The 19,984-nt window shown below is 35.1% G+C and overlaps 1 protein-coding gene across 6 annotated transcripts; it reads right to left on the bottom strand.

Annotated features, from left to right (window-relative positions):
• LOC124158724 (epsilon-sarcoglycan) lies at window positions 1-19,886 on the bottom strand. 6 transcript variants are annotated; one of them, XM_046533981.1, is made up of 9 exons: window positions 19,694-19,883; window positions 19,477-19,616; window positions 19,093-19,171; window positions 18,810-19,011; window positions 16,902-17,079; window positions 15,480-15,805; window positions 9,426-9,485; window positions 3,269-3,424; window positions 1-2,278 (listed from the first exon to the last, which is right to left on the bottom strand). In XM_046533981.1, exons 1-9 carry the CDS (start codon window positions 19,833-19,835, stop codon window positions 2,203-2,205), a joined length of 1,359 nt encoding a protein of 452 aa, XP_046389937.1. In that variant the 5' UTR covers window positions 19,836-19,883; the 3' UTR covers window positions 1-2,202. The 6 variants fall into 6 exon arrangements, 4 of the variants coding, with proteins under 4 accessions (XP_046389937.1, XP_046389938.1, XP_046389940.1 ...); XR_006864863.1 differs by lacking the exon at window positions 1-2,278 and adding an exon at window positions 7,079-7,192 and having other exon boundaries at window positions 3,338-3,424; window positions 19,694-19,886; XM_046533982.1 differs by lacking the exon at window positions 9,426-9,485 and having other exon boundaries at window positions 19,694-19,882.
• Between the last annotated feature and the right edge of the window lie 98 nt (window positions 19,887-19,984).

The raw sequence follows: 19,984 nt of genomic DNA, 5'->3' as shown, positions 1-19,984 counted from the left end.
TTAGCAATTTCCCGAATTTATTAGTAGAGCCTGAGCAGTATCAAGCCCCCTACAAATTGTCAGCTTCAGAATGACACTGAACATTCAAACCTGTTACATTCAATACATTCACTACGCAGAAATATTTGGAAATCCTTCTTCTATCATGTCAATGTCACGTCATATACTTAATGATTATACATTTACCTTTTTTAGGGACTCCGCCACACATGCTTTACATCCTTGAAGGTTTCTTTAAATCTTATTAAACATTTAAAGCCAAAAGGACCACGTTAGTTGGCGTGCTCCACATTGAATGTGTGAACAGCAAGTGGCTGATACTGCCCATCAATGAATTGCTTCGAAGCACAATAAAAGGTATCATATCATTTGACTTACATAATGTACAGAGCTAAACTTATTGATAGAAACACTTCATGTGCGACATAAAATTTACGGAAAAAAAGAATACAGGTTACGCAGACTTTTCCAGTACATATTATTATTTTATTGATATGACTAATAGTAAGTATGTAATTCCATGGAAAATTTTCACAAACATAATTAGTAGCAACTATGCAACCAGGTATCCAAATAATTTTAAAATACAACAGATAATGGGAAATCATATTCACTTAACACAAGGGAGATATGAAAATAGCATTGGCTAGACATCCATTTACCCATCAAGGCACTGTACAGGACCCTAAGTTTCCATGGAAATTAGCAAACATCTAAGGTTTCACTTTGTGGAACTTTTTAATGTTCATTATGAAAAATGAAAGTCACACTGTAAGGTTCCACAATCACAGTGCATTAAGAGTGCATTCAGAACACCTATAGCACTGATGCAAAAGCCATTCAGTTGCTACCAATCCTTTTCTGCTCTATAAAAGAAAACACAAATGTTGCAAGAAAAAGGCCATTTAGCTAACATATAAGGACACCGGTTCCTCATAGTGTTTGATTTTGTAAAATAGTTAGTAATAGAAAATCCTCTCTAAAACCAGATACATAGTACATACGAGATAGGGGAAAGCAACAGCATGTACAAACAGAAGGGTAATATTTTGGTATCCAAGATATATATAAAGAATAAAATACGATGGAAAATAACAACTGAAATAAAAGTACACAAGTAGTTTTATAAATGATAGAGGCAGGTTAAGTTTTACCAAATAAGTACGAAAAAACAATCATTTTCTTAATTACAAGGAAGAAATTTCACATTTTAGAAACAAAGGTCCTAAGATGAACTTTTTAAAATCCTTTGAAACTGTGAATAGATGTTTTTTTGCAATGACCATGTGTTCCCTACCTATTCCCCTCTCCTAAATATTGGTGTACGCAGATCGACTTGTGGCCCTCCGTAAATATTATCTTACACTTCCTTTGCTCTTCCTCCCATCTCCGAGCCAATATGCATATGAAGTTACTATCTGATGTCTAGAAAATGGCACTCAAGGTATCCTTTGAGTTAATGCTCAGTGTGTTATCTTGGAGATTTTTATTTTCATAACCATTTCCAGGGAAATTTAATCCATTTATAAATTAGCCAATATGCATTACGTTCATCCATATACAGTTCAAGGGCACACACAGCACATCCCAACTAGTTGACATGAGAAAATATAAGCAGCCACAGTAATCTCATATACCTCAATAGCATTTTGCCGATGTTACAGTGGCCCATCACTTTTCAATCACACTAAATAGTAAAAAAATGAGTAATATTCTAAATTACTAACTGGCATTGACAGTTGATAAAAATGAGTTTTTCTTCTGATAACTTTTTAAGTCACAACGAACAAATGATGTTACATGGCTAGATGAATGAATTTTTGCAAATAGGGAAATATCTGAGTCCAATTAAACAATTTGTCTTCATATGGTTGTGATACAGACTACATAGCAATGTTAAACATACTCTGTAGGCACAGTTTGTAGTTTTACTCCAATTATGAGTATGGATATTGTTGAAATAAATTGTTCTTGCAAAAAATCGATGCCACTGTGCATATCACATACAGAAATTACTGCATCATCATCAATCAAATAATACAGACATTTTTCAACTTTACAAATATAACTAAGAACTTTAAAATAGCCACATCTTTAATACCTACCACACATATTAATTGTTTCACTATGGTGTCATTTGTCTGAATGACAACATAATTATGATGGTGACTAGAATTCCTTAATGAGATTTCCCTTTGGCTTTTATGTGCGTCCCACAGTGCTACTGTTATATGGGGGAGGGTTGGGATGATGCAAGAGACCACGCTCCATTGTTTGCCTGCAAGAATAAGTAATTGGGATGGATAAAATATGCCTAAAAATATGTTGCATAAATACGTCCACACACTACACAATTAGGTATGTACAACAGATGACAAGAAGTGATGGAGCATTTTAAACAGAAAATATTCACTTTAATATAGACCTAATGAAGTCAGACAAATTTTATCCTCTACCACCTTAGGAAAAGATAAACTTGCAAAGGCACCTTGATAGATAGAAAACTGAGCATATTTCACATTTAAAAAAAATTAAAGGTTCTCAAAAGAGTCAGAGTAAATAAGGTCATCCATTTATAGTAATGTTAATTATTTTATATCTATGCTTCATCAAGCTGCTAGCTCAAAGGTAAGTGAGTTCCAGGCTCTTAACGGCCATGGAAAGGGTGGAAAAAATATAAATGTAGTTAGGTGTGCAAAATGGAGCTAGTGGGAGTCTTGACCAATTCCCTCAGATCTCTGAGATTGCATCAATTATTCCTAGTTTGAAATTCATCTATTATTTCTTTAGAATTAACCACACCTACTATGTTATATTTATTTACCATTTATTTATTATACTATAATTAAGTGAACTAATTGGTTATCTAAATAATATAATAATAATATTAATAATATTTTTAATTGTTCAGTAGATAATATGTTACAGTGTGACACAAAATATAGATTTAGGATAAGCTATAATGTAATAAGTATTATCATTAAATAATAACCCAACTAACTCTGTCATTCTCTCAATAGTACATATATTGTATTTATGGATACACAGAGGTATGTATATGGTTTTTCATTGATATTTAATTTTCCTGTCTTTTACTGAACAACATTATCTCCGAGAAGCCTCATTGTTTCCAATTTTGATAAAATATTATTACAATTCTATTTTTCCCCATCCAATTAAAATCAATAAGCTTTTCTATTAGTCAAAAAAATAAGACCAGGAACACCAAATACCATTACTTAAAAAGTGACTACAGAAAGTATCTTACCTAGGAGAGCTTGATAGTGGGAGAGTCATACTTGAGGCAAGAGATGGAGAAGGAGATGCCCTGTTTGATGACAAAGACCTTAGAGTCCGAGTTGCACGATGAACAGCTTCATACTGCACCATCTGCACAGCAGGGGTTTCATCTAATCTTTTGCTGCTACTCAAAAATAAATTTAATTATATCAGAGTATGCAAAAAAATTTCATTAAGCCAAAAATGTTACTTCTTGATAGTACCATGGTATGTAACATGAAAAGTATTCATTGAAAGGAATGTGGAATGAAAAAATTGATATAATAGAAATTGATTGATTTTTAAAAATGAAAACACAAAGTGACTATTCAAAGACTATTTCAGGCACTGCACAAACATATTTATGCACACAGTATCATACAATTTAGAAGATTCAAACGAAAAGAGATAAGCAACAACAAATATTACAGCATTTCCCTATACTGAAATAGGGCATGTTAATATCAAACAGTAATGCTCCATGCAAAATGAACGACTTTGTTCACAGCAATCCATGCACAGATAAAACAGTGATTCATGAACGAATCAAATTAGAGAGTGATAAATTTAGGATAATCAGAACACATTTAATGATAAAATCATTATATGAGCCAAGAAATTTAGCATATTTTTTCCCTCACATAAAGTAACTGAACAATGTTCAAAGGAGGGGCACAGCTAGGAATTGAGGTTGGGGAGGGTTTTGGTGCAACTAATACCGGGGTGTGTTGGGGTATAGAATACCAACCAGGATAAGCGGTAGGTGTGAGATTAAAAAATTGCAGAATTTTAAGATAAATGGTTCAAAATGTGAGTTTTACGAGTTTCTGAGGGATATTTTATTAATACTTACACTATTCTATTAGTAATATCAATCCAATTAAGTAAAATGGATTAAACTTAAAAATTTCTCTGAGCTCTGGGAGGGTTTTATCCCCCAAACCCCCCCCCCTCACTGAGCCACTGGTTCAAAGTGATTTTTAAAAAATCAGTGTAAGATTTAAAATAGAAAGAGACTATAGGGCACACGTTAGATGGTCAACAGAAAATTATTTCTATCATCACTCAAACCTTAGTTTGATTGTCAGATGAAAATAGTGACATCTACCCACTTAGAATAAAAAAATGTATCAAATATAGAATTTCAAAGTCAACAGAGAATTAACTAAAGATGATCCTCCATATATTTTTTGATTTCTAGTTTATTCAGAGTTTTGATAGACAGAAGTTTTGCCAGTGATCCTGTCTTCTAGCTAAATGTGCTGAGCTGTGATTTACTCACTTTTTACAAAGACCATCTTTCCTACTTTTTTGGTGATCGACTACTTCTCTCATCTATGCTTGGAGGAAAAAGTGTAGGGTTATCTCACCCCTCAGTTCATGCTGCTGAGTGCTTTTGAAAACTAGATTTTCTTCAAGACATCAAGAAACTAACATTCTAGATTCAATATAAAAACAGTGGGATTCCAGACTTCATCTTTAACAATTTAAAAAATTAATTTAGTAGCAAAGGATTAATGCTATGCACCTAAGTGCCAACCATGGTCTTAATGATTTAGGGGACGGTAGAAATTATGTTTGAATGCTGAAAGATACCAAACGAAAATTATTTAGGAAAGGCGAATTAACAAATTTTTTCCCGTAGAAGTATCATACACTTAATTTCAACAATTATAAGAAATATCACCACATGAAGGGTATTGGCTGGAGAAAACAAATGACGAATAACGATAATAGAGAGAATAAAAAAGAGGAGCTCAAGAAAAAATACTTGATGCATAGATACAGATCAGAATTGACACTATTGGTAAAGGAATGAAGGATATCCCAGCTGATACCAGCAGATATGATGAACCAAAGCAGCTTTTCAAGTTCAATCATGAGATAAAGCAAGATATAAATTGCTTTCAAATTTCAATCTAACACTACATCATTAGAAGCTTTAAAGATATCTTTCCAAAGAAATCTCAAAAATGGGGATCCCCTTACACTGGATACCTTTAATTCGCCACCGTACGACTTGGTCCACCTGAGAGAGGAGAAGGTGGAGACTGCCTCTTTTTACCTGCGTAACATTGACCCAAAGGTCACCAGAGAGTGCAAGAAAGAGAAAGAAAGTCATGATACAATGCCTTAGCAGAGTGAAGAGGAGCACGTGTATACTGAATTGCTGAGGTGCAGTTGTAAATTGTCTTCAAGCACTCACGCCCCTCTCTGCTGCATTTGTGCTGCACTGAGCCAACAGCCTACTTCATTTGCCATCAGGAGTCGCCTCACTACTGAGTGCAAGTGTTGAACTGTCTATGCAACACCCTGAAGTCAAGGTTTTCTCCCCTACCCAAATGATAGTTGCAGAGTGACAGAAAGAACCTGAATGAGCAGGAACTCACTGGCCTTAGTGATGACTAGCCTACCTATATGCTATAGCCATCAATGGACAGGATAGGTGAGGGTTGAAGGGAGTGGAAGTGCCACCAACAGAGACTCTCTAAAATGAGCGAACCCATGGCATGTTTTCGACCTTCTTACATTGTTTATTTGGCAAAAAACTAAAACTGGTGTCGTACCCTTACTTTAAAGAGTTTCTGATCTTTAGTAGGGTATTCTTAATATTTTTCATTTTGGTTTAGTCATTGGCAAATTCAGAGATGACCAGATGCTTTGCCACTGCTTGAAATCTATTCCTCACTGTCTGAGTGGAGCAAAGTACATTTAAATGACCGAAAATGATTAATAAAACCTTTCCAAATCACAGACATATTAGTAACTAAGCTGATACCCTAAATTTTGCGTAAAAACTGAAATTATGCATTAAATCACAAAAAATGCTACCACAAAAATCAAGGAGCCCTACCCATTATAACTGGGATTATGGGTTTGAGTCCTGCCTGAAAGGTATTTTACTGCTTAGGATATGATTACAAGTTATGTTCTGTTGGTTCTGGTCCCTGATACCCTGCGATGTTAGACCCTTGATAGTTGTTGGACCCTTGTATTTAACCTCGTTTGAAACCTTGATTATCGCACAGTACGATTGGTGAATGAACATTGATAGGTATATAGTGAAGTCATTGTGAGCCACCAATCGTCGTATCATAAGGCAACACCTCCTGTACTGCTGAGTCATCTCTACTCTCCTGGAGGAGAACAATTAAATTAATAACATTTTCTAGGTAGTAAGTAAAATCCATTTCACAGCATTCATCAACCTAATTACATACTTACTTTTGCAACCTAGGCTTACCTATATGTATCTTGGAGGCTCAAGAAGAAAAATTATTTAAAATAATATTTTGCCCTAGTGCGGGGCACTATCTGTCATATGAATAAGGTAATAGTTTACTTCGATGCTACCTGCAGTAAGATTCCATTATAAAAGCTATTGAACTTCCAATGTTTTTTTGGAGAAATTATGAGGTATAATACACCAGTAAACTTCCAAATGCAAATACATACATTTTACAAGAGGTCATTGAATAATTACAAGAACTCTAATAAAATATTTTATCATACTGCTCATTTTTGGCCTATTTCAACTGTCTTCACAATTACATACACTATTCAATAATCACAAAATCATTATCATACCTGCCTTCACAATCCTCTGATAAACATGTATGCTTTTTAATATGACAGTTTTTAAGATTTGCCTGGATCACATTCATTTGAATGGGAGGTAATCTTTTCCATGTAATATTCTAGGCTATAAAAATGTATTTGGTTTATATTTTAAAATATGAAGCTAACTTAATAATTCATAACTACCTATGTACTGAATTTACCACATTATCGTCCTTACCTTACACTTTCACTATGGTGCAAACAAAAGCTTCAATGAGGAGATAGCCTAGTTGCTTCTTTCTATCTTCCATTTCGTTATGTTTGATCCAAATGGTCTATGGCAGCATAAGACCTAATGAATGATCAGATCAGTTCTCCAACACACAAAATAGGTACCTGATGAAAATTGTAGAAATTATACTTCAAATTCATTCAAATAACTTTCTATGATTCAATGTCACTCAGCCATGTCCCTAATTAGATTTGGTCTTTACTTTGACCCTCAACAGGCTAAACTATTTCACACCAATAATTTTAAATGCAACAAAGATCCTTAAAAATGAGAAATATTATTAAAATGTCATTGCTCGAACCCCAAAAATATGATCAAAATGAAAGTGAACAAAAAAACAGTGAAAAAAAGGCATCAAATTAGGTGGACAGACAAATAAAGGATACCGATGGATGAATAATAACTTGTAAATATGTGTTTTGGATTCTCATTCAGTCATATCTTGCACCATTACTGCAATGCACAAGTTTTTCTTGGTCTTGTATAACAGAGGTGAATCATTCCTAGATACAAGCTATGTACTGTTGAAATTACAGCAGACTCCCAATTACATATCTGGCTACTGTTTATCCAAGCTGCAGATTATCCATGCACGAGTTAACACTCCTTTGATGTTTCCATTAATATTTACAAAAATAAAATCGGACGCAAAAGCACCAGGATATATGCATTTTAATGCAAGGCTACATAGGGCTTATTACATGACACCATTCATGCAAACCAATTTTCTGAACCTGTGACCTCAGAGCCACGGGTGTGTGATTTTGAGCTGTAGGAATAAGAGTACAATCATGTGGGTAAACTTTTCTCGGGATTCCCACCGGGTTAATGTTTTTATAACGGCCAACGTTTCAAGTACCGTCTCGGCACTCATCATCAGGGTTGAATATTGTTGCAATAAATTTAGTTAAATGTTTAATATAGGTGCGATAAAAGAATTGGCATAGTATTTTATTATTATTATTTTTTTAAATATATATTTTTATTTAACTAAATTTATTACAACGATGAGACTTAGCAACCAAACATTAAATAAATCAATATTCAGCCCTGATGATGAGTGCCGAGACGGTACTTGAAACGTTGGCCATTATAAAAACATTACCCCGGTGGAATTCCGAGAAAAGTTTACCCACATTATCCGCCGGGAAAGCATTAAATCATATTTGAGTACAATCATGTTATCTCCACTAAAAAGATCACGGTCTGGGAAAAAAGCAATTGATGATTCTGGAAAGCTACCTAAAATAACAATGTGGGTGAACAATAATAGATTGTTTGAACTATGCAAATTATGAAAATTACAAAAAATTCAAGGGAAAGTTTGGATTTTTCGTATTTTTCAATCATTCATGCCGCTCCTCCCCATCATTAGCCGAGATAATCGGGAGTTTGCTGTAATAAAATGGAGGCTTTTCTAATTAACACATACTTAACTAAATATATGGTCAGGATTGGGAGAGATGTTCATAAATTGAAGTCATTTATTAAAGTAGATGTTCATACCTCCCATTTGTCAAATGCAATTCAGAAAAACTAAAGAATGTGTTAATGAATAACATTCGGCATAGAAAAAACTGGTCCCACATTTAAACTACACCACCTAAGTTTCAATTTAATATCATAAAAATTTTGTCTTCAATTTTCATACAGTCACTATATACAAATTTATCCATTTCATTTCTTAGTAAAAGGTTGTGAATCTGAAGATCTACCATTTTACACAAAAACTCTACATTTCACAAGGAACCATAACATATACCAAAGACCCTAAATAAATTACCCTGATAATGACATATGCTATCATTCCAACTTTTCGGCTAACCCTAAAACAATGAAACTGACATCTATCTTCCATAATACAAACCTTCACACTATGCAGTCATCAGTTTCCCAGTCCTCACAAATTTTTAATATGGCAGTACTAAAGAGATGAGTATATCACAGAGGGATTATTTGAAATTAATGTGTAGAGTCCATTTGAGCTTCCGGTACAAGTAACTACGAACATATCGTACGGTCCTTTTACCATTCCATACGTCTAGTGTATTCTAAGACTCGACAAAAGTAATTTCCATTTTTTCAATTAAAACTTTCCACAACTCAACTAAGAACTGCAGTAAGCTCAATCAACTTCATATGTATCTCTTCACTTTGTCTCCAGTTTCAGGGTACCATTTGAGATCCCATGCATAGGAATTAATTTCATAAACACCACTCAAACAAGTATTACCATATTGGATCTCACACAAAAGTTAAAAGTCAAACCAATGCCTCACAAAAAGATTCTTACCTCAGGTAATCTTCAAAGATATCAAAGACAGACTCAAAGTATTCACTTGACACATCATCCCTGGAAGAGCCACAGTGTGTAAGCGAAGATATTTTAAGCAAAATATGTACAATAACATAAACACATAAATGAACAATAAAGAGCCAAGTTGTTAAAGCCAATCTAAGAGAGATTGATCAGAAAAAGGAACCTTTATGGAAAGAGGCAGGAACACAGCACAGTGATGCTTTTTGGAGCTATTTCTTTCTCAATCTACCGTATTTCTCCAAATATAGTCCCTCCCCCCTTAATTTTGAGGCTTCAGTTTCGGGAAAAGTTAAAAAAAAATGCGTTTGAATATAGTCCCCCCTTTACTTTTACCACAGGCATTCTTGGATAAAAAGGGGGGACTATATTGAGACATATAAGGTATATGTATTCCAAGTTCATAATTCAAGGCCTGATCAAAATGTTCCGGGACTTCCTTTCTATAAATTTATTTTTAACAGTTAAAAATTACAAAACTGCATCCCCTTCAAAGTACTCTCCTTGTGTGGCAACATAATTTTCCCAGCGCAACTTCCACTACAGGAAGGCCCTCTGGAAATCTTATTCTTGAATGCTCTTCAGCTCCTCCAGCAATTTTTTTTAATGGCCCCAAAATCATCAAATCCATCTCCTTTTGTGAGTGTTTTCATTTTTGGGAATAGGAAGTCGGCTGGGGGGCAGAACTGGTGGTAATGGAGGTTGGAGAACGACTGTCATATTTTTAATGCAAAAATCGCAAATGAGGAGCCAAGAATGCACAATGGCATTGTCATGGTGCAGCACCTAGTCCCACCTTGCCCAATTCTGGCCTCATCTTTTAAACAGCTTCATGCAAATATCTCACCATTTCAAGGTCACAAAAATGATTAATTGTCTCAGGAAGAAATTTGAGGCAGAGAATGCCCTTCCAGTTAAAACAAACTGACGTCAACATGATCATCGCCAGTCTAAACTGCTGGGTCCTGAAAAAGGATCATCTGGGGTTGATGTCTGGCCGTCTTTGAATCTTTAAAGCTATGTGTGTCAGATGGAATAACTCAAACAATCATCTTCCAAAGCTGTGTGCAACATGTGAAAAGTTTCGGTAAACTTTTTCCCCAACTTCACACAAAATTTGATGCCAACTCAAAACAGCGGTAATCAGGTATCTGAAAAAAACAGTCGTGCTCAAGGGAAAGCCTTCAGTGCTGCCAACCACGCTTTTTTCAGATGCTCCGTTGGCACACTGTAGAAAAAGTCCCGAAACTTTTTGATCAGACCTCATACCCTCAGTGGCTTTGATGATAAATTGTTATCTGAATGTAATTACATACCTCATGTTAGCAATTTAAGTAAAAGATCCTACAGGCGTCCAAATCGCAATGATATTTGAATTTGTGCAATGAATTCAGCTTAAGTTTCATATATCCACATTAAAAATACACGAAGTCACAACTTATCACACTATCGAATATTTATAAATAGAATATATCAATTTTTAAACCTCATCATCTAAAGTCAGAAATCCCGAGAATAAAATCTAGAGATGGGTCGAATAGCAGATTTCTCAAACTCGAATATCAAATTCGAATATTAAATCATTGCTTGAATATTCAAATACCTTGAATTTTGAATACCTCGAATACTAGAATTGCACAAAGCATATTAAACGTAAGTTTTTTCTTCTATTTCACATGATGAAAGCATAAAAAAATGTCAAATACATTTTAAAAATCAACTTTTTTACTTTGAATAAATATCCCACATTGATTGTTGTTGCTTTACATCATCTCCTTTCGGTTGCACTTTTCCTTCGGTATCTGTTTTTGTTGGGTGACTTTGTTTAGACAGACTTGTCATCTCCAAAGCCAACTGATTTTTTTATCATCTCAACTTTATTTGAATAGAATGAGAAGTTTGAGCATCGAATGAGAAGTGGTGAAAATAATTTTTTGAATGTTGGTGCATTGATGCATTCAGCCAAGAACCCACGCATATGTCGTTTTTTACTATTATTTTAATGAAAATTTCAATGCTTTTCAGCTTTGACGCGTTATTGCAGAGCCGTTGTTCGGCATAAAGAAACAAAACTTATGCTAGGGGAAGCCTGCATCGTTGCAGTCTTTGAATTTGTGATGATCTTACCGATGAGTGGAACGGTTTGGGAGTAATAGCTCAATGCATAATGGAAGGTACCTCAAAAGTCGATTTTTTTCCCCGCCTTTTTAATTTTTTTGAGGGGTTTCATGGGGGAAACCAGGGATTTTCAGATTTTTTCTCCCAATCACTTTTGGTTCCCCACGTCCAACGTTATCTTTTCACCACTCTTATCCTCGAATTTGATGTAGTTCGTCAACTTTCCTAAAACGGCACTGCATGCACGAAACGACTAGAGTCCTCAACATTTTTCCGAGTCAACTACCAACGACGTGCATGCGATAGTGTATGGCGCGAAATTCAAAGTATTCAAGGTATCCGAGATCGTACTTTTAGCATAATTATTTGAGATCTTGAACATTGAACACTTTCTAGTATTTGGGGTATTCGAGTATTTGCAGATACTATTCGCGCATCTCTAATAAAATCCTTTCTTCAACTTAGGACACACACTTGGCGGCTTTAAGTTTAGCGACTTTAATGTATCACGTAGTAATCCACAAGATTGGCTACTTTAATGAGAAACAAATCGTTTTATAGTGAATTTATCAACTTTATGAGACAACACTCAAGTATTTACGAAGGACCTAGAATGGCCCTTGCTTGACAGCACATCAGAGACTGCCTAGCAAGGGCCAAGCAGAGCTAAGCTGAGTTGTCACATCACTGTCAGCACATGACTTAGAAATGTTTTGTCTCCAGAATATTACATTTGTTTAAACAGGACAGTGTGTGGAGAAATCCATCTACCCAATTGCTCACCTACAATTTTTTAAATATATATATACTGCAAAATAAAACCATGAGAAGGGAACTTAAACACCAATTAACATTCACTCTTATTAACAGGACAAACACTCAAAAACAATTGATGGAATGCACTGATTACCATGGCAAATACATATTCTACACAAAATGTAATTCTTAAGGAACTTTAAAGTTAAATGTGCAACAATGACTGATAAACATAGATAAATGTAGAGAATTTTCTGGCATGCTTCAGCTTTGGAAAGAACTTACACTGAGAAGCAACAACAAAAGTAATTTTGCACATTCAGATCATGCGTAAATTTCAATGAGTACCATCAAATAGTGCATATGAGTTTTCATAATTACTAAGAGTACATGTATGCAGAGTCTTCCATTATATTGAGAACACATATAATCATAAGCTGGCATAAGAGAAATTTTATTATGCTATGCACATAGCAAGACAAAAAAAGAAACTTCAATGATTATCAAACTACTGGTATAAACATATGCATTTCATCCATAAGCATCTACAGACAACGAAAATTACCCGTAAAATAAATATGTGAAACAAAAAGAAATATTGATTTAAAAATGATCATGAGGGGCAAGCCAAGAAAACATCTTAAAACTATCGAAAGGTCAACATAAGGATTTCCTCATCTCTCAAAAGTTACATATTCCTAGAAAACCTAAATAAAGCATTGGGAGAGATGATATTCAATAAAATCCCAAATTAATTTTAATCAATTAGAAAATTGCAACTCATTTTATCCTCCGATTTCATTGCATAAGCAATGAAGTTCACCAGCTGACATAGCTTTGGAAATTAAACTGGAGGCTTGAAGGCTTTGAAAATAATTTGCTACCTGGGTAGGAGTTTTGTAACTCTGAGCAAAAGCATTTCTTTCTCCGGCTTCCTCAATACTTTCGATAAGTTGCAGGTTAAAAGTCAGTTCATGAACATGTGTGATTGCTTTAAAAGCTAATTGAGAGTTAACTGTAGTTACACTATTTGATATCTTATTAGCTCGCTCATTATCACTGAAAGAACAGTAGCTACGAATCACTATTAATATTACATGTAAATAATTACTGTTAATCCTACAATTTAATGCCCTGCCAACTCATAACATTCTGTATCATTCTAATTAAGATTTCCTTGAGCATGCAAGGAGATGAAGATTTCGAAAAAGGCTATTTGGGCTTCCAGCCGGGTGGTCTCCCACCATTCTGCCAACATTTCAGAACACGAGTCGGGTTCCGAAACGTGAGAACAAAATGTTCACTAGCCCTGAGGATGGAACCCAACTCGTGTTCCTAAAATTCGGCAGAATGGAGGGAGACCACCCAGCTGGAAGCCCGAATAACCTTTTGCGAATACATTTGCTTAAGCATGAGAGATGAAGATTTATTTTCTCCCACAAACTGAAAATAAATTATTGTGTAGAAGTCATCACCATGACACAGGATGGTTATAGACACAGCTGCGTAAGTTCATTTGCTCCTTTAATAGTGAATTCTATAGCATTAAATATTGCAATACATTGCAATCCAGAATCACATAAGTAAACATGATGGACAGACCGAATTACTTATAAATTCTAATGGAAAATTTCATGTAAAAATGTGTGCATGTACATACGCATATATTCACTTCAAGATGAACACAGTAAACAAGATGAATCTGCATGCTATCTAGATGTAATTGTATCTATGTAACTGATAAACATAATGCGAAAGATCCACAGAGAAAAAATCATTCGCCTTGACCGGGATTCGAACCCGGATCCCCCGATTTCCGGTCGAGTGCTTTAGCCAGTTAAGCTACCGAGGCGTCATTCTTCCCTGTGGATATTTTCGGACACTACCGGACAAGGTGTTGCTGGACTGCAGAGCATATGATACCACAAGCAGTCCAAATCGTGCGCACAGCGCCACAGCCGGAGGCTAGTCCCGGTATACTTTGAACTATGATAAACATAACTTTACCTTGAGGAGCATGTAATAAAATTCATTGTAGTCTGAATATATACCGCTTACTTTTTCTCCAAATCCAAAAATTATACCTATCCTTCACAAATGTATTCAATAAAGAGAAAAATACCTTACTGACTCAAAATATTTGACAAAAAGAAACAAAAACATATTTGTTTTACTTGTGGTAACATGTTTTCATGGCTGAGACTATACTTTCTCTCACAATTCCGTTGCTCATTTGTCAGTTTCTAGGTTGAATGTGTACACATTTCAAAAGATCAAATCTCTGAAAATATATAGTATAAAATATTTCTTACCATAAAATATCAAAAACAATTATACAATCAATGTTAACACTTGCTAAAAGCTACCACTAGCACTAGCAAACTCCCCATCACTACACACATTCTATTGATAGGTTACATTATTAATTATAATATTTATGTTTGTACTCAGAGTTACAGAATTCCATTGCATATACATCCATGTCTTTCAGGCTGTTTCTCCGTTTTAATATAAGAATATTTTATCCATAGACATCTACTCAATATAAAATTTTCCATTGTCTACAGAGATCCACTTATCTCTCATTGCCTACAGAGATCCAAAGGGCAACTTAGTCTGAAAGTGCTCATAAAATACATATTATGTCGAAACAGTGAAATTTTCTTCAAAAATGACTAAACAGCAGTTTTCCACCAGCATATGGGTTAATTGCACCATTAAATCGCAATTGATTAATCACCAAAATTACTGCAATTCAATTTAACTTTAAAGATAGATTTATACTTTCAAAAATATTAGTGAATTTGCCTCCTGCTTATTCATCTAAACCCCAACTTCACACACTCTGCCCATAAAGAAATTTATCCTCGCGCATCGGCAACACATGCTACACGCATGACTGACGGGTAGCATCAGCTCGTATTTTCATAGAATGTCTGGAATAATCATGAAATGAAGCTTTTTACAAATTAAACGCACGTCGAATGAAGATTACTGATACTACCAATGAAATAATATGCTGATGGATTATCTTATTTACTATTTTATAAAAAGATCTGGAACAAATGTCTTTGCCTTTGTAAGTAACTTACTTTTGAATATGCTGTAAATTTATAGCATTTATTGGAGGGAATAGTTAGTTAGTTGGTTACTCACATGCCTTCATGGTGGAAACATAGCAGCAAGGAGAGGATGACAACCAGGACCAACAGAGCAAGGGTGGGCACGAGGATAGAAAAGATGAATTCTTTAGCATAGCTCCGCTGAGGAACACCTTGCTTGCTTGGCACCACCATCCAAACATCTTCATCCCTCTCCTCCCTGAAACCAAAGCCTTCATCTCCAACATTCATGATCCCATTCCATGCTTGACCATTCCCACCCTTGGAGTTGGCCACACCAACAGATGCAGCAGGCCGTCGAGGGGAGGACGGGCTGGGCTGACTGGTTGGGTCATCTGCTCGATCCCAGTCTTCTTCCAGCTGACAAATACACGGAATAACGAGAATAAACAAATACTCAAAAAAAAAAACACAAATAGTGAAAGGACCCAAAGAAAGGCAAGTCAACATGTATGCGAAGTTCATTGCTGGATAAGAAAAGGAAAGACTGCTAATTGCCTGGATTTATCATAAACGGTCAAATGATGATCCTTTATCACATACAGTTATTTGCGCAAAGTCTGTTGCTTTATTTGAATCTATAAAAGAAGATGAAGGTAGTGATTGCTCCAAGACATCAAGCGGAAGCTTCAAGACAAAATGGCCTGGCTGACACAAGAATTGTTTTAAGACTGGTTTGAAAATTTGTCACCTACTGGCAATGCTTTGCGAACCCCTGAGCTAGCATGTTTGTTTCCTGGATGTTAGCCCATCCACACATAAGGAGGGAATTTCAAAAGCACATATGAATATTTTTTAATGGGGAAAACGTCTTTGAATGCATACCTACCATATTTAAAGATATTTTAAGCAATAAATGTTTGTATGACTAAGGTTTTATAAGGCTATTATCAGGAATATTGATATATTCCTAATAATAGCTTTTTTCCTTAATAATTCCTAATAATATCAATAGGAAATTCAATACTCAACTCCTATGCTACCAGGAATGCATCCCTATCTTCCCCATGTTTAAATGGTCTTGAATAACACAAATTAGATTAGTGCTAAGACCCCAAGGAATGCATCCCTTGTGCTAAGCGAGGCATGGGTGTACACTTACTATGTATGAAATTATCCATAATATTTAAATTATTCACAATGCTTATTTAAGGAAACCAGTTGATATCTTTCGAGATTCCTTTGTGGTATTATTAATATGCTTTTCGATCTCATTCCTATTATCAAAAATAGATTGTTACCTTTTTGAAACGACTCTAAAATAGCATGTCTCAATTCACTGGATTTGAAGAAGCAACAATGTAAACTTCTGAAATTTCCTTCTAAAAATGTCACAGTCTTTCTCTTACTATATATTTGAAGTAATAAATGGTTAATGAAATAAAATTCAAAAATAATTAAGCGATTATGAGGTACATCAATATTATAATGAGACATATTTCAGAGACAGGCATACCAAGCGAAAAGCACACCAATCCAGAGCAAAGCCTTCTTCTCTGAACAGTCTGTCCACAGTTGTGCGTTTGAAGTCTCTAGGGCACGAAGGGCCAACTCTCCACAAAGGTCGAACTTCCTCTTGTAGTTCTAGCAGTGCTACAGAAAATGGATGAGCACTTCCGACTCTGAGAACCACACTAAGGGCAGAAGAGAATAGCAAATTAGGGAGTCCAAAATTATTCTTTTGATTGATACAGAATAAACCAAAAAACAATGACAAGTAAAGACAATTTGTAAAGGTCAAATAACATGGTGCATTAACACGTACGAGTTAATGTGTGAATGAATGAACGATTTCGGTGGACCAGAATGGAGCATGCATGAATGCATGACCCAACAGATTCCATTTTCTGTTCATGCATTCATACAAGTTGAGTCATTGCACAGAGCATTTATCCATTCAATCTCTCATTCATACATTTGGATGCTCACTCATATGTGATAATGAACTATGTTACCTGGCCTTAACAGAAGATGAAACATAACATAACCAACATTCATAGCTGCTAAGATATTAAGAATTTTTTATACATTATAAGAATGTTAATTCAGAATTATAAACTACAGAAGCCAATATTTAATGGAGGGATATCTAGAATTTTTTAAAATTGATTGTTTATGCTGCACCAGTTTGGTGATGGCCATAAAAGCTTTTGAAAAGCCTCTCTACAGTTTGTTATCCCAGGTCATCTGAAGAAGAGAAGCTAATTTAATTACTCTTGTAGACAAGAAAAAATTGTGTGTGATTCTACAACATTTAAACTACAGCATGGGTGTATCTCATTCCAGGAGCTAATCCCACACCTGTGTAGGGCAAATGGAGGAGGAGGAAAATAACACTGCTCATGCAGAGCGGTGACCTAATCTGACTTGCATTTACGTCAGAGGATCTGAGGATAAATGTGGGAGAGGGAGTCGTTAGGAAAATTTTTCTATGCTGCTTTCTAGTGCTTAGCCATTTTATTGGTGGCATGTGGTCATACAATCAGCCAATTAGAGTGACTTGGCACCAATAGAGCACATTTACTGCAAAAAAAGGATCAGGTGTTGTGATCAGAATGGATAGAGCAAGGCAATGCACGATGATGAAGCAGTCAAGGGAGTCAAAGATCCAAGCCCTGCCTAAATGGAAGAAGCACAACAAGGAAATTCATTTGATTGGATGGATGGATAAGTGGATAGTTAAACTGTTCACTGAAAGGAAAGTGATCGAACACTGGAAATGTCTTGAATTCAGAACGCTCCATTCATTCTTCTTGGCATCATTGATCTGTTACTGTACGTAGTTAGATACTTAAGTTGAGGTGGAAATACAATTAAAATAGAGATAGAGATTAATATGAACAACAGAATAACCTAGAACCAGGTCCTCAGAGTGGAAAACAGGAATTGGGCCATTCCATGAAAAAGGTAACTATTGAAAAATATTTTTCATAATCTAACTTAATTTGTTATGATTGTCTCCGTATAACACTATTAAAATTATTTACTAATAATTTTGGTCAAATATGTTTTTATATATAAGTAATCTTGGTTCAAAGTTGTCTCTCCATCAGCTGTTCAAAAATGACCATTTTCATGGGTTGTGTTGCCATACCAAGGCTTGAGTAAATACTATTTTGTATTTGTCTTTGCTTTAAAATATCAAAATATAATATAATATCAAAACATTTCACACACACCATTGAAACCAATCCTCAGCAATAAATACTCAACCACTGTGTGCAATGAATAGGAATAGGGTAAAATTGGTGGCTAAAAGATCTACAGCATGAAAATATTTTGAGGTTAAACAGTATGAAATTTTTGATAACCTTACTCCAAGGGTCAGCAAACATTTTCCTAAGTAATAAATGTTTCAACTCACCCTTCCTCTTCAGTGGGGCGCAGAGGGCGTCTTGCTCCAAGATACACTGCTGAGGCCAGAAATGTGAGATGAAGATCAAGACTGCTCTCTCTCCAGAGCCTTTTACGGAACACATCCAGAAGTCTGTTCAATCTTGCAGTATCAAATAAATCCTCTACATTTAAGTTATCTATTTTCATTGCCACATCAAACCTGGAAGGATCTATTAAACATTGGAAATAAGCTCTTAATTCTCACTTAATTTTACTTTGAAACTTTAAGAATTTTCAAAAGTTTAGTTTACCTGGCTTTTCTATGACATTCACATGAACAACATGCGTCCGTGTTTCATAGGTTTTTCTATTGAGTCCTACAATCTGCAACTAAAATATGGCATAGCATAAACTTTCAATATTGGCTTAAATAGTACTGATCTGTTGTCATATTGACATTCTCCACAATAAAAATTACCCACCTGATCTTAAAAAAATACATCAAGATAGTATACATGCACAGTTCGCGGTCAATTTATGGTTACTTTAAGTAATTATGTTGAAGAAATGTGCTCCAATTTCTAGTATATTAATTTAACTATTCCGATTTTCAGCAAATGAAAAAAATCATGGCAATGTTTTACGTTGAGTTCAGTGATACAAGTTGAAAATAAGGCTAAGAACGTAAATTTTACCTCCACCCCAGGCTGGTCTCGCGGAGGTACTCCATATAAAAATCCAGATTGATGTCTGTTGCTGTAAACGTAATGAATCCAGGGAGGTAGGTCAGGGGCGTTTAAAAGAGATGGTCTATAGGAAAAATGGTCTCCATTTCCTGTAATAAAGAAGAAAGGGGCATATTTAGAGAACATAAATAATGACGACTGCACAATGTCTAGTAAATATATTTACCATTTAATGTCCAGTTAAACATGGATGGTTCAATGGGCAAAACAAACACAGTCGTCATATGAACATTCTCCGCTTGAGCATTGGAAATGCACAAGCCAAAAGCTGATATCAAGAGGAGGATGATATCCATTTTACAAAACATGATATTCTATCATCCCCAATTCAAAATGGAATTAAAAACACCAAAACATCAATAACATTGAGTTCATTGCGATGCCGCTTCAGTAAACTGGCAGCACCATGCTGATTATTTAACAAAAGAGTAAAGAAATTCCGTTTCCCCATCCCACT

This window comes from Ischnura elegans, chromosome 5 (genome assembly GCF_921293095.1).
Source record: "Ischnura elegans chromosome 5, ioIscEleg1.1, whole genome shotgun sequence".
NCBI lineage: Eukaryota > Metazoa > Arthropoda > Insecta > Odonata > Coenagrionidae > Ischnura > Ischnura elegans.
This window is presented reverse-complemented; position numbering and strand designations above follow the sequence as displayed.